This window comes from Hemibagrus wyckioides, linkage group LG09 (genome assembly GCF_019097595.1).
Source record: "Hemibagrus wyckioides isolate EC202008001 linkage group LG09, SWU_Hwy_1.0, whole genome shotgun sequence".
Lineage (NCBI taxonomy): Eukaryota > Metazoa > Chordata > Actinopteri > Siluriformes > Bagridae > Hemibagrus > Hemibagrus wyckioides.
In genome coordinates this window covers 6,979,264-6,995,356 of record NC_080718.1, presented here as the reverse complement: position 1 = coordinate 6,995,356, position 16,093 = coordinate 6,979,264, and the positions used below count along the sequence as shown (strand labels likewise).

The window sequence follows — 16,093 nt, the reverse complement described above, 5'->3', positions numbered from 1 at the left end:
TCTTCACAACTACACAACCTCACATCTTCACAACCTCACATCTTCACAACTACACAACCTCACATCTTCACAACCTCACATCTTCACAACTATACAACCTCACATCTTCACAACTACACAACCTCACATCTTCACAACCTCACATCTTCACAACTACACAACCTCACATCTTCACAACTACACAACCTCACATCTTCACAACTATACAACCTCACATCTTCACAACTACACAACCTCACATCTTCACAACTACACAACCTCACATCTTCACAACTACACAACCTCACATCTTAACAACTATACAACCTCACATCTTCACAACTATACAACCTCACATCTTCACAACTATACAACCTCACATCTTCACAACTACACAACCTCACATCTTCACAACTACACAACCTCACATCTTCACAACCTCACATCTTCACAACTATACAACCTCACATCTTCACAACTACACAACCTCACATCTTCACAACTATACAACCTCACATCTTCACAACCTCACATCTTCACAACTACACAACCTCACATCTTCACAACTACACAACCTCACATCTTCACAACCTCACATCTTCACAACTATACAACCTCACATCTTCACAACCTCACATCTTCACAACTACACAACCTCACATCTTCACAACTATACAACCTCACATCTTCACAACTACACAACCTCACATCTTCACAACTATACAACCTCACATCTTCACAACTATACAACCTCACATCTTCACAACTACACATCCTCACATCTTCACAACTACACAACCTCACATCTTCACAACCTCACATCTTCACAACTATACAACCTCACATCTTCACAACTACACAACCTCACATCTTCACAACTATACAACCTCACATCTTCACAACCTCACATCTTCACAACTATACAACCTCACATCTTCACAACCTCACATCTTCACAACTACACAACCTCACATCTTCACAACTACACAACCTCACATCTTCACAACTATACAACCTCACATCTTCACAACTATACAACCTCACATCTTCACAACTATACAACCTCACATCTTCACAACTACACAACCTCACATCTTCACAACTACACAACCTCACATCTTCACAACCTCACATCTTCACAACTATACAACCTCACATCTTCACAACTACACAACCTCACATCTTCACAACTATACAACCTCACATCTTCACAACCTCACATCTTCACAACTACACAACCTCACATCTTCACAACTACACAACCTCACATCTTCACAACTATACAACCTCCCATCTTCACAACCTCACATCTTCACAACTACACAACCTCACATCTTCACAACTATACAACCTCACATCTTCACAACTACACAACCTCACATCTTCACAACCACACAACCTCACATCTTCACAACTATACAACCTCACATCTTCACAACTACACATCCTCACATCTTCACACCTACACATCCTCACATCTTCACAACTACACATCCTGACTTCTTCTCCTCTATACAGCCTCACTTCTTCACCACTACACACCCTCACATCTTCACTACTATTCCACCTCACATCTTCACAACTACACAACCTCACATCTTCACAACCTCACATCTTCACAACTATACAACCTCACATCTTCACAACCTCACATCTTCACAACTACACAACCTCACATCTTCACAACTACACAACCTCACATCTTCACAACTACACAACCTCACATCTTCACAACCTCACATCTTCACAACTACACAACCTCACATCTTCACAACCTCACATCTTCACAACTATACAACCTCACATCTTCACAACTACACAACCTCACATCTTCTGCCTACACAACCTCACATCTTCACAACTACACAACCTCACATCTTCACAACTACACAACCTCACATCTTCACAACTATACAACCTCACATCTTCACAACTACACAACCTCACATCTTCACAACTACACAACCTCACATCTTCACAACTACACAACCTCACATCTTCACAACTATACAACCTCACATCTTCACAACTATACAACCTCACATCTTCACAACTATACAACCTCACATCTTCACAACTACACAACCTCACATCTTCACAACTACACAACCTCACATCTTCACAACCTCACATCTTCACAACTATACAACCTCACATCTTCACAACTACACAACCTCACATCTTCACAACTATACAACCTCACATCTTCATAACCTCACATCTTCACAACTACACAACCTCACATCTTCACAACTACACAACCTCACATCTTCACAACCTCACATCTTCACAACTATACAACCTCACATCTTCACAACCTCACATCTTCACAACTACACAACCTCACATCTTCACAACTATACAACCTCACATCTTCACAACTACACAACCTCACATCTTCACAACCTCACATCTTCACAACTATACAACCTCACATCTTCACAACTACACATCCTCACATCTTCACAACTACACAACCTCACATCTTCACAACCTCACATCTTCACAACTATACAACCTCACATCTTCACAACTACACAACCTCACATCTTCACAACTATACAACCTCACATCTTCACAACTACACAACCTCACATCTTCACAACCTCACATCTTCACAACTATACAACCTCACATCTTCACAACCTCACATCTTCACAACTACACAACCTCACATCTTCACAACTACACAACCTCACATCTTCACAACTACACAACCTCACATCTTCACAACCTCACATCTTCACAACTATACAACCTCACATCTTCACAACCTCACATCTTCACAACTACACAACCTCACATCTTCACAACTACACAACCTCACATCTTCACAACTATACAACCTGACATCTTCACAACTATACAACCTGACATCTTCACAACTATACAACCTCACGTCTTCACAACCTCACATCTTCACAACTACACAACCTCACATCTTCACAACCTCACATCTTCACAACTACACAACCTCACATCTTCACAACTATACAACCTCACATCTTCACAACTATACAACCTGACATCTTCACAACTATACAACCTCACATCTTCACAACTACACAACCTCACATCTTCACAACTATACAACCTGACATCTTCACAACTATACAACCTCACGTCTTCACAACCTCACATCTTCACAACTATACAACCTCACATCTTCACAACTACACAACCTGACATCTTCACAACTATACAACCTCACATCTTCACAACTATACAACCTCACATCTTCACAACTACACAACCTCACATCTTCACAACTACACAACCTCACATCTTCACAACTATACAACCTCACATCTTCACAACTACACAACCTCACATCTTCACAACTATACAACCTCACATCTTCACAACTATACAACCTCACATCTTCACAACTATACAACCTCACATCTTCACAACTACACAACCTCACATCTTCACAACCTCACATCTTCACAACTACACAACCTCACATCTTCACAACTACACAACCTCACATCTTCACAACTACACAACCTCACATCTTCACAACCTCACATCTTCACAACTATACAACCTCACATCTTCACAACTACACAACCTCACATCTTCTACTACACAACCTCACATCTTCACAACTACACAACCTCACATCTTCACAACTACACAACCTCACATCTTCACAACCTCACATCTTCACAACTATACAACCTCACATCTTCACAACCTCACATCTTCACAACTACACAACCTCACATCTTCACAACTATACAACCTCACATCTTCACAACTACACAACCTCACATCTTCACAACTATACAACCTCACATCTTCACAACTATACAACCTCACATCTTCACAACTACACAACCTCACATCTTCACAACTACACAACCTCACATCTTCACAACTATACAACCTCACATCTTCACAACTACACAACCTCACATCTTCACAACCTCACATCTTCACAACTATACAACCTCACATCTTCACAACTACACAACCTCACATCTTCACAACTACACAACCTCACATCTTCACAACTATACCACCTCACATCACAACTACACAACCTCTCATCTTCACAACTATACAACCTCACATCTTCACAACCTCACATCTTCACAACTATACAACCTCACATCTTCACAACTACACAACCTCACATCTTCACAACTACACAACCTCACATCTTCACAACCTCACATCTTCACAACTATACAACCTCACATCTTCACAACCTCACATCTTCACAACTACACAACCTCACATCTTCACAACTACACAACCTCACATCTTCACAACTATACAACCTCACATCTTCACAACTACACAACCTCACATCTTCACAACTATACAACCTCACATCTTCACAACTACACAACCTCACATCTTCACAACTATACAACCTCACATCTTCACAACTATACAACCTCACATCTTCACAACTATACAACCTCACATCTTCACAACTACACAACCTCACATCTTCACAACTATACAACCTCACATCTTCACAACTATACAACCTCACATCTTCACAACTATACAACCTCACATCTTCACAACTACACAACCTCACATCTTCACAACCTCACATCTTCACAACTACACAACCTCACATCTTCACAACTACACAACCTCACATCTTCACAACCTCACATCTTCACAACTATACAACCTCACATCTTCACAACTACACAACCTCACATCTTCACAACTACACAACCTCACATCTTCACAACTATACAACCTCACATCTTCACAACTATACAACCTCACATCTTCACAACCTCACATCTTCACAACTACACAACCTCACATCTTCACAACTACACAACCTCACATCTTCACAACTATACAACCTCACATCTTCACAACCTCACATCTTCACAACTACACAACCTCACATCTTCACAACTATACAACCTCACATCTTCACAACTACACAACCTCACATCTTCACAACTACACAACCTCACATCTTCACAACTACACAACCTCACATCTTCACAACCTCACATCTTCACAACTATACAACCTCACATCTTCACAACTATACAACCTCACATCTTCACAACTACACAACCTCACATCTTCACAACTACACAACCTCACATCTTCACAACTACACAACCTCACATCTTCACAACCTCACATCTTCACAACTATACAACCTCACATCTTCACAACCTCACATCTTCACAACTACACAACCTCACATCTTCACAACTATACAACCTCACATCTTCACAACTACACAACCTCACATCTTCACAACTACAACCTCACATCTTCACAACTATACAACCTCACATCTTCACAACTACACATCCTCACATCTTCACAACCTCACATCTTCACAACTATACAACCTCACATCTTCACAACTACACATCCTCACATCTTCACAACTACACAACCTCACATCTTCACAACCTCACATCTTCACAACTATACAACCTCACATCTTCACAACTACACAACCTCACATCTTCACAACTATACAACCTCACATCTTCACAACTACACAACCTCACATCTTCACAACCTCACATCTTCACAACTATACAACCTCACATCTTCACAACCTCACATCTTCACAACTACACAACCTCACATCTTCACAACTACACAACCTCACATCTTCACAACTACACAACCTCACATCTTCACAACTACACAACCTCACATCTTCACAACCTCACATCTTCACAACTATACAACCTCACATCTTCACAACTACACAACCTCACATCTTCACAACTACACAACCTCACATCTTCACAACTACACAACCTCACATCTTCACAACTACACAACCTCACATCTTCACAACTACACAACCTCACATCTTCACAACTATACAACCTCACATCTTCACAACTACACAACCTCACATCTTCACAACTACACAACCTCACATCTTCACAACCTCACATCTTCACAACTATACAACCTCACATCTTCACAACCTCACATCTTCACAACTACACAACCTCACATCTTCACAACTATACAACCTCACATCTTCACAACTACACAACCTCACATCTTCACAACTACACAACCTCACATCTTCACAACTACACAACCTCACATCTTCACAACCTCACATCTTCACAACTATACAACCTCACATCTTCACAACTATACAACCTCACATCTTCACAACTACACAACCTCACATCTTCACAACTACACAACCTCACATCTTCACAACTACACAACCTCACATCTTCACAACCTCACATCTTCACAACTATACAACCTCACATCTTCACAACCTCACATCTTCACAACTACACAACCTCACATCTTCACAACTATACAACCTCACATCTTCACAACTACACAACCTCACATCTTCACAACTACACAACCTCACATCTTCACAACTACACAACCTCACATCTTCACAACCTCACATCTTCACAACTATACAACCTCACATCTTCACAACTATACAACCTCACATCTTCACAACTACACAACCTCACATCTTCACAACTACACAACCTCACATCTTCACAACTACACAACCTCACATCTTCACAACCTCACATCTTCACAACTATACAACCTCACATCTTCACAACCTCACATCTTCACAACTACACAACCTCACATCTTCACAACTATACAACCTCACATCTTCACAACTACACAACCTCACATCTTCACAACCTCACATCTTCACAACTATACAACCTCACATCTTCACAACTACACATCCTCACATCTTCACAACCTCACATCTTCACAACTATACAACCTCACATCTTCACAACTACACATCCTCACATCTTCACAACTACACAACCTCACATCTTCACAACCTCACATCTTCACAACTATACAACCTCACATCTTCACAACTACACAACCTCACATCTTCACAACTATACAACCTCACATCTTCACAACTACACAACCTCACATCTTCACAACCTCACATCTTCACAACTATACAACCTCACATCTTCACAACCTCACATCTTCACAACTACACAACCTCACATCTTCACAACTACACAACCTCACATCTTCACAACTACACAACCTCACATCTTCACAACCTCACATCTTCACAACTATACAACCTCACATCTTCACAACCTCACATCTTCACAACTACACAACCTCACATCTTCACAACTACACAACCTCACATCTTCACAACTACACAACCTCACATCTTCACAACTACACAACCTCACATCTTCACAACTATACAACCTCACATCTTCACAACTACACAACCTCACATCTTCACAACTACACAACCTCACATCTTCACAACCTCACATCTTCACAACTATACAACCTCACATCTTCACAACTATACAACCTCACATCTTCACAACTACACAACCTCACATCTTCACAACTACACAACCTCACATCTTCACAACTATACAACCTCACATCTTCACAACTATACAACCTCACATCTTCACAACTACACAACCTCACATCTTCACAACTACACAACCTCACATCTTCACAACTACACAACCTCACATCTTCACAACTACACAACCTCACATCTTCACAACTATACAACCTCACATCTTCACAACTACACAACCTCACATCTCCACAACTATACAACCTCACATCTTCACAACTATACAACCTCACATCTTCACAACTACACAACCTCACATCTTCACAACTATACAACCTCACATCTTCACAACTATACAACCTCACATCTTCACAACTATACAACCTCACATCTTCACAACTACACAACCTCACATCTTCACAACTACACAACCTCACATCTTCACAACTACACAACCTCACATCTTCACAACTACACAACCTCACATCTTCACAACTATACAACCTCACATCTTCACAACTACACAACCTCACATCTTCACAACTACACAACCTCACATCTTCACAACTACACAACCTCACATCTTCACAACTACACAACCTCACATCTTCACAACTATACAACCTCACATCTTCACAACTACACAACCTCACATCTTCACAACTATACAACCTCACATCTTCACAACTACACAACCTCACATCTTCACAACTACACAACCTCACATCTTCACAACTATACAACCTCACATCTTCACAACTACACAACCTCACATCTTCACAACTATACAACCTCACATCTTCACAACTACACAACCTCACATCTTCACAACCTCACATCTTCACAACTATACAACCTCACATCTTCACAACTACACATCCTCACATCTTCACAACTACACAACCTCACATCTTCACAACCTCACATCTTCACAACTATACAACCTCACATCTTCACAACTACACAACCTCACATCTTCACAACTACACAACCTCACATCTTCACAACTATACAACCTCACATCTTCACAACTACACAACCTCACATCTTCACAACTACACAACCTCACATCTTCACAACTACACAACCTCACATCTTCACAACTATACAACCTCACATCTTCACAACCTCACATCTTCACAACTACACAACCTCACATCTTCACAACTACACAACCTCACATCTTCACAACTATACAACCTCACATCTTCACAACCTCACATCTTCACAACTACACAACCTCACATCTTCACAACTACACAACCTCACATCTTCACAACTACACAACCTCACATCTTCACAACTATACAACCTCACATCTTCACAACTACACAACCTCACATCTTCACAACCTCACATCTTCACAACTATACAACCTCACATCTTCACAACCTCACAACTACACAACCTCACATCTTCACAACTACACAACCTCACATCTTCACAACTATACAACCTCACATCTTCACAACTATACAACCTCACATCTTCACAACTACACAACCTCACATCTTCACAACTACACAACCTCACATCTTCACAACTATACAACCTCACATCTCCACAACTATACAACCTCACATCTTCACAACTACACAACCTCACATCTTCACAACTACACAACCTCACATCTTCACAACTATACAACCTCACATCTCCACAACTATACAACCTCACATCTTCACAACTACACAACCTCACATCTTCACAACTACACAACCTCACATCTTCACAACCTCACATCTTCACAACTACACAACCTCACATCTTCACAACTACACAACCTCACATCTTCACAACTACACAACCTCACATCTTCACAACCTCACATCTTCACAACTATACAACCTCACATCTTCACAACCTCACATCTTCACAACTACACAACCTCACATCTACACAACTACACAACCTCACATCTTCACAACTATACAACCTCACAGCTTCAAAACTATATAGCCTCACATCTTCACAACTACACAAACTCACATCTTCACAACCTCACATCTTCACAACTATACAACCTCACATCTTCACAACTACACAACCTCACATCTTCACAACCTCACATCTTCACAACTACACAACCTCACATCTTCACAACTACACAACCTCACATCTTCACAACTATACAACCTCACATCTTCACAACTACACAACCTCACATCTTCACAACTATACAACCTCACATCTTCACAACTACACAACCTCACATCTTCACAACCTCACATCTTCACAACTATACAACCTCACATCTTCACAACTACACATCCTCACATCTTCACAACTACACAACCTCACATCTTCACAACCTCACATCTTCACAACTATACAACCTCACATCTTCACAACTACACAACCTCACATCTTCACAACTATACAACCTCACATCTTCACAACCTCACATCTTCACAACTACACAACCTCACATCTTCACAACTACACAACCTCACATCTTCACAACTACACAACCTCACATCTTCACAACCTCACATCTTCACAACTACACAACCTCACATCTTCACAACTACACAACCTCACATCTTCACAACCTCACATCTTCACAACTATACAACCTCACATCTTCACAACCTCACATCTTCACAACTACACAACCTCACATCTTCACAACTACACAACCTCACATCTTCACAACTATACAACCTCACATCTTCACAACTACACAACCTCACATCTTCACAACTATACAACCTCACATCTTCACAACTACACAACCTCACATCTTCACATCTACACAACCTCACATCTTCACAACTATACAACCTCACATCTTCACAACTACACAACCTCACATCTCCACAACTATACAACCTCACATCTTCACAACTACACAACCTCACATCTTCACAACTATACAACCTCACATCTTCACAACTACACAACCTCACATCTTCACAACTATACAACCTCACATCTTCACAACTACACAACCTCACATCTTCACAACTACACAACCTCACATCTTCACAACTATACAACCTCACATCTTCACAACTATACAACCTCACATCTTCACAACTACACAACCTCACATCTTCACAACTACACAACCTCACATCTTCACAACTATACAACCTCACATCTTCACAACTACACAACCTCACATCTCCACAACTACACAACCTCACATCTTCACAACTATACAACCTCACATCTTCACAACTACACAACCTCACATCTCCACAACTACACAACCTCACATCTCCACAACTATACAACCTCACATCTTCACAACTACACAACCTCACATCTTCACAACTATACAACCTCACATCTTCACAACTACACAACCTCACATCTTCACAACTACACAACCTCACATCTTCACAACTATACAACCTCACATCTTCACAACTATACAACCTCACATCTTCACAACTATACAACCTCACATCTTCACAACTACACAACCTCACATCTTCACAACTACACAACCTCACATCTTCACAACTATACAACCTCACATCTTCACAACTACACAACCTCACATCTTCACAACTACACAACCTCACATCTTCACAACTATACAACCTCACATCTTCACAACCTCACATCTTCACAACTATACAACCTCACATCTTCACAACTACACAACCTCACATCTTCACAACTACACAACCTCACATCTTCACAACTATACAACCTCACATCTTCACAACTACACAACCTCACATCTTCACAAATACACAACCTCACATCTTCACAACTACACAACCTCACATCTCCACAACTACACAACCTCACATCTTCACAACCTACACAACCTCACATCTTCACAACTATACAACCTCACATCTTCACAACTACACAACCTCACAACCTCACATCTTCACAACTACACAACCTCACATCTTCACAACTACACAACCTCACATCTTCACAACTACACAACCTCACATCTTCACAACTACACAACCTCACATCTTCACAACTATACAACCTCACATCTTCACAACTATACAACCTCACATCTTCACAACTACACAACCTCACATCTTCACAACTACACAACCTCACATCTTCACAACTATACAACCTCACATCTTCACAACACTCTACACAAGTCGCTTTATAAACCTTTATCATGAACCTGCTTCAGAGTCTTTCATTAATTCTTAATAATAATAAAAACAATCAAAACATTTAAATGTCAAGAAACTGTGACACCTAAAGCTCATCATACACAGGAGCTGTGTGTGTGTGTGTGTGTGTGTGTGTGTGAGCAGTTAGCTGATTTCTCGTCTCTGTTGAATCAGAAATCTTCCAGATGTTTGTGCAGCTGATTTCTCGAAGCTGGATCTCAGTCGCTTTCAGTGGATTCACTTTGAGGTGAAAATTATCTTATTTAATTATTTTTACTGACAGAAAAACATGTCAAGAGAGACAGACAGAGAGACGCGTGTGTGTGTCTGTGTTCAGGGTCGTAACGCTGATGAACAGGTGAAGATGATCCAGCAGGTGAGAAGCTACAATGCCACACAGGAGGAGAAGAATAGGATCACCGTCTCTGTGGAGATTGAGAAAACTCGTCCGTCAATCTATCAGCTCTTCTCTCACGGAGACGTGGTATAGTCTGATCTCACTACAGTCTGATCTCACTACAGTCTGATCTTGTTACATGTTTTAGAATGTGTGTGTGTGTTGTGCAGGTGTTTGTGAGTAAAGATGTGGCGATGCATTTCGGCTATCAGTCTGCGTCCAGTGCACTGAGGGGGTTTTACAGCCGTGTGAAAAACGGGTAAGAAATAAACCAGTAAAGAATCTGTAACTGAAGTGAAAAAGAATTTCTGTTCCTTCACTTAACACAGTCATGTGAACAGTGTTGATGTTTTTATACATTTACACTCTCACTCCGATAAAGAGCCACAGGGTTTAACAGAGAGAGAGTGAGAGAGTTACACCGCTCTGTTGGGCCCCTGAGCGAGGCCCCTAACCCTAAACTGCTCAGTTGTATAAAATTGAGTTGAAAGTACGGGGCTCTGGATAAGGGATTCTAGTAAATGTGTGAGACCAGTGAGAAGTTAGCAGTGATGCAGTTTATTTTTTATCCACTAGATGTCACTAGAGAGCTAGAACTCCCCACCCAGCTGCACAGTAAACGGGTTTTATGAAGTGAAAGTGTCCAGTGTGAAGTGAGGAGACAGGACACTTTGAAACTCTGTTATATGGACATGGTCCAGGTCAGGACCTCGGCTGGTCTCACGCTGCTGCAGTGTGAAGTGGAGTGTGAAGTGGAGTGTGAAGTGGAGTGTGAAGTGGAGTGTGAAGTGGAGTGTGAAGAAGAGTGTGAAGTGAGTGTGAAGAAGAGTGTGAAGTGAGTGTGAAGTGGAGTGTGAGGAGTGTGAAGTGAGTGTGAGGAGTGTGAAGTGAGTGTGAGGAGTGTGAAGTGGAGAGTGAAGAGTGTGAAGTGGAGAGTGAAGAGTGTGAAGTGGAGAGTGAAGAGTGTGAAGTGGAGAGTGAAGAGTGTGAAGTGGAGAGTGAAGTGAGTGTGAAGTGAGTGTGAAGAATGTGAAGAGAGTGTGAAGAGTGTGAAGTGAGTGTGAAGTGGAGAGTGAAGTGAGTGTGAAGTGGAGAGTGAAATGAGGAGTGTGAAGTGGAATGTGAAGTGGAGAGTGAAGGGAGTGTGAAGTGGAGAGTGAAGTGAGTGTGAGGAGTGTGAAGTGGAGAGTGAAGGGAGTGTGAAGTGGAATGTGAAGTGGAGAGTGAAGGGAGTGTGAAGTGAGTGTGAGGAGTGTGAAGTGGAGAGTGAAATGAGGAGTGTGAAGTGGAGAGTGAAGGGAGTGTGAAGTGGAGAGTGAAGGGAGTGTGAGGAGTGTGAAGTGGAGAGTGAAGGGAGTGTGAGGAGTGTGAAGTGGAGAGTGAAGGGAGTGTGAGGAGTGTGAAGTGGAGAGTGAAATGAGGAGTGTGAAGTGGAGAGTGAAGGGAGTGTGAAGTGGAGAGTGAAGGGAGTGTGAGGAGTGTGAAGTGGAGAGTGAAGGGAGTGTGAGGAGTGTGAAGTGGAGAGTGAAGGGAGTGTGAGGAGTGTGAAGTGGAGAGTGAAGGGAGTGTGAGGAGTGTGAAGTGGAGAGTGAAGTGAGTGTGAGGAGTGTGAAGTGAGTGTGAGGAGTGTGAAGTGGAGAGTGAAGTGAGTGTGAGGAGTGTGAAGTGGAAAGTGAAGGGAGTGTGAGGAGTGTGAAGTGGAGAGTGAGCTCCAGGTCTGTGTGAGGGTTTATTTATATGAGCTGTTGTGTTCAGGGCCTCACTGATCTGCGCCTGGGCGGAGAAGGGTGCCGATGCCATGGATCCGGACGGTACGGTTCTGCACTCTGACGCTTTTCCTCCTGAGAACCTGGTGGACACGCTCGGAGCCGGAGACACCTTTAATGCTGCAGTCATTCACAGCCTGGCCAGCGGTAACCACTCTGTTCATATCTGATCAGTGAGGAGTGAACAGGTCTAAAGGAACCTGCTGCAGTTCTCAGGTTTCTCCAGGTTCTGGCTCCTGTACTGGCCGTGTGTTTAACGTCACCTGGTCACTGAGCTCCAGAGCTGTGAGGACTGTAACCATCATCTGTCACTCAGCTGTCTCTGCTGAATATGCAGATGAGCGAGGGGAGGGCCATGCCCACACCACGGGCGTGGCTCCTGGTTCATGTGTTTGAATTAGAGGTGAGAGAATTAATGAATGAAGTGTTGTTGTGTCGCTCCCTTTCTCCTGCAGGAGGCTCGTTACAGGAAGCGCTCACATTTGGCTGCCAGATTGCGGGAAAGAAATGCGGCGTTCACGGCTATGACGGGATTGCTGAGCGAAAACAGAGCTGAAGACGCAGATGCTCAGGAAAATCACATGTGCTTTAAACCCCACGCTCCTGCTGATGTCGGAGAAAAATTATATACCTAGCTCTGAATTATATACCTAGCTTTAATTAGCTTAAGAATAATGTACTAATGTAATGATTTAGCAATATTCTGCCTAAAAGTAGTGTGTATCTGTCAAGATTATTTAGCTATTGATTAAGTAGCTGGCTTTGATTAAAACAAGTCTATAATAATCAAGTATAACCTTTATGATAATCATGAATAGCCTTTATAATAATCATGCAGAATTATTAATAGTAGCATGCTAGCGTAATAACCACACTGAAACTGGAAATAGAAAAGAGAAAAGGTTTATTGAAACATCAGTAGTTAAAGCTCAGTCAGCCTATCTAATGGGATCAGTGGAACCAGAGGGTCAGTAGTAGAAGAAGGAACTTCAGGCTCCTGGGGAGAAGTAGGAGAGTAGTCAGTGTGAGAAACTGGAGGTGAATAGACAGGAGAAGAAGGAGTACTGTAAGGCAACTGCATGAAGCCAGGAGAAGTTGGGGGAATGTCAGGAGAGAGGTGAAGAGGTGTCAGAGAAAGAACCATCAGAAGAGATCTCAATAGGGAAGTCCTCAGTCTGGACGCCTTGAGAGGTGGTGCATGTCCAATGCCAGTAGAAGGTCTGAGTAAACTGATCACAGGTTTTGGGGTGAAATTGGGTGCTCTGATCAAGACAGATGGTATCTCTAACGATATGGTGAGCGAGGTGAGGAGACTCAGGAATAGAGGGTTCAGATAGGTGTTCCAGGAAACCAGTAAGCTCAATGGCCAGGCAAGACAGCTGATACTGGCAATAGCATCGCAGAGCACCCCTGGGACTTCTCCGGAAGATAGCACAGAGGGCTGACTGAGCTAGAAGGAAGAATAGGAAATGAGAAGAGATGAGTGAAGTGCATATCGCGTGACTATGTAATCAGCAAGAGAGAACATGCACTAAGGCAAGAGGAAAACAGTGTGGGGAGTAGGCCAGGTTTCTGTGACATGACAGTGGTAAGCGGCTAGGGGAGACAATAGCATTGGAATACCAGTAACCAACAGCAATGAAAAGAGGGAAGGATACGAGGCAGCATAATGGCAAGGCTTATTTAAAACAAAAATTAAAAATAGAACATCTAACTTAGATCAAGCAGGTATAGAAAAGTCAGAATGACATAGAGGAAAAGATCAGGATACTTACACATTGTTGTGGAGGGCAGCATGCCAGGTCAAGATGACCCGAGGAAGCAACTACTTGGGAGGTGGAGGTCAAATGAAGTCGATAAGGAAGCAGCGCGTATAAGTAAGCGCTATTTTTTTCAAAAAATTGTTGACTTAGCCTAAAAATAAGTGGAACTGGAGAGGAGGAAAATTGACATCACCAAGGGGAGGATGGTATTAATTTAGGGGCGGTATCGGGACAAATAAGAAAATAGTGGGAAATGTTAAAACGTATGTAAATTAAGGAAAGAGGGATTAAAGTAGCCATACACTGAATATAATGGGAAATTGCTGGAAATATTTAAATTAGAGAAAAGGAGGCACCATGGGGCACCTGGGGTATAAGTAGAGGGGAATTTTTCAGGGTTTTCAGACCAGCTGCTCTCTTCAGAAATGCATGTTGTTGACTGCATGGCTGAATAAAGAAACCTGCTTCTTCTCATCTGCTGACTGAGATCTCCTTTATTTTGACTAAGTTTTTATAGTTTATTGAGTTCATTGGGTAAGATTATGGAAAGCTAAGAGAAATAGACACAATCTAAAAATTCCACCCGGTGATATGTCCACTTGGAGGGGGCTCTGAGTTCCGACATATTTATTGGTGTCGAAACCCGGGATCTTGCGTGAGAAGGCTGACGTGAGTCCGAAAACCTGAGCTAGGACCGCAACTACTACGGGCTGCAGATTGTCGGCATCAAAACAGAAAGGTAAGCAGACACCTGTTAT

At 42.0% G+C, this 16,093-nt stretch overlaps 1 protein-coding gene across 6 annotated transcripts in view; it reads left to right on the top strand.

The window, feature by feature from the left end:
• Positions 1–15,809, top strand: part of khk (ketohexokinase) — a 91,129-nt gene extending 75,320 nt beyond the window's left edge. For all 6 annotated transcript variants that reach the window (XM_058399270.1, XM_058399267.1, XM_058399266.1 and 3 more), the window contains 5 exons: positions 11,584–11,656; positions 11,747–11,893; positions 11,977–12,065; positions 13,562–13,719; positions 14,028–15,809. In XM_058399270.1, coding sequence (XP_058255253.1) covers positions 11,584–11,656; positions 11,747–11,893; positions 11,977–12,065; positions 13,562–13,719; positions 14,028–14,128 — 568 coding nt within the window. In that variant the 3' untranslated portion in view covers positions 14,129–15,809. The remainder of the gene's footprint in view (positions 1–11,583; positions 11,657–11,746; positions 11,894–11,976; positions 12,066–13,561; positions 13,720–14,027) is intronic.
• Positions 15,810–16,093: the final 284 nt, after the last annotated feature.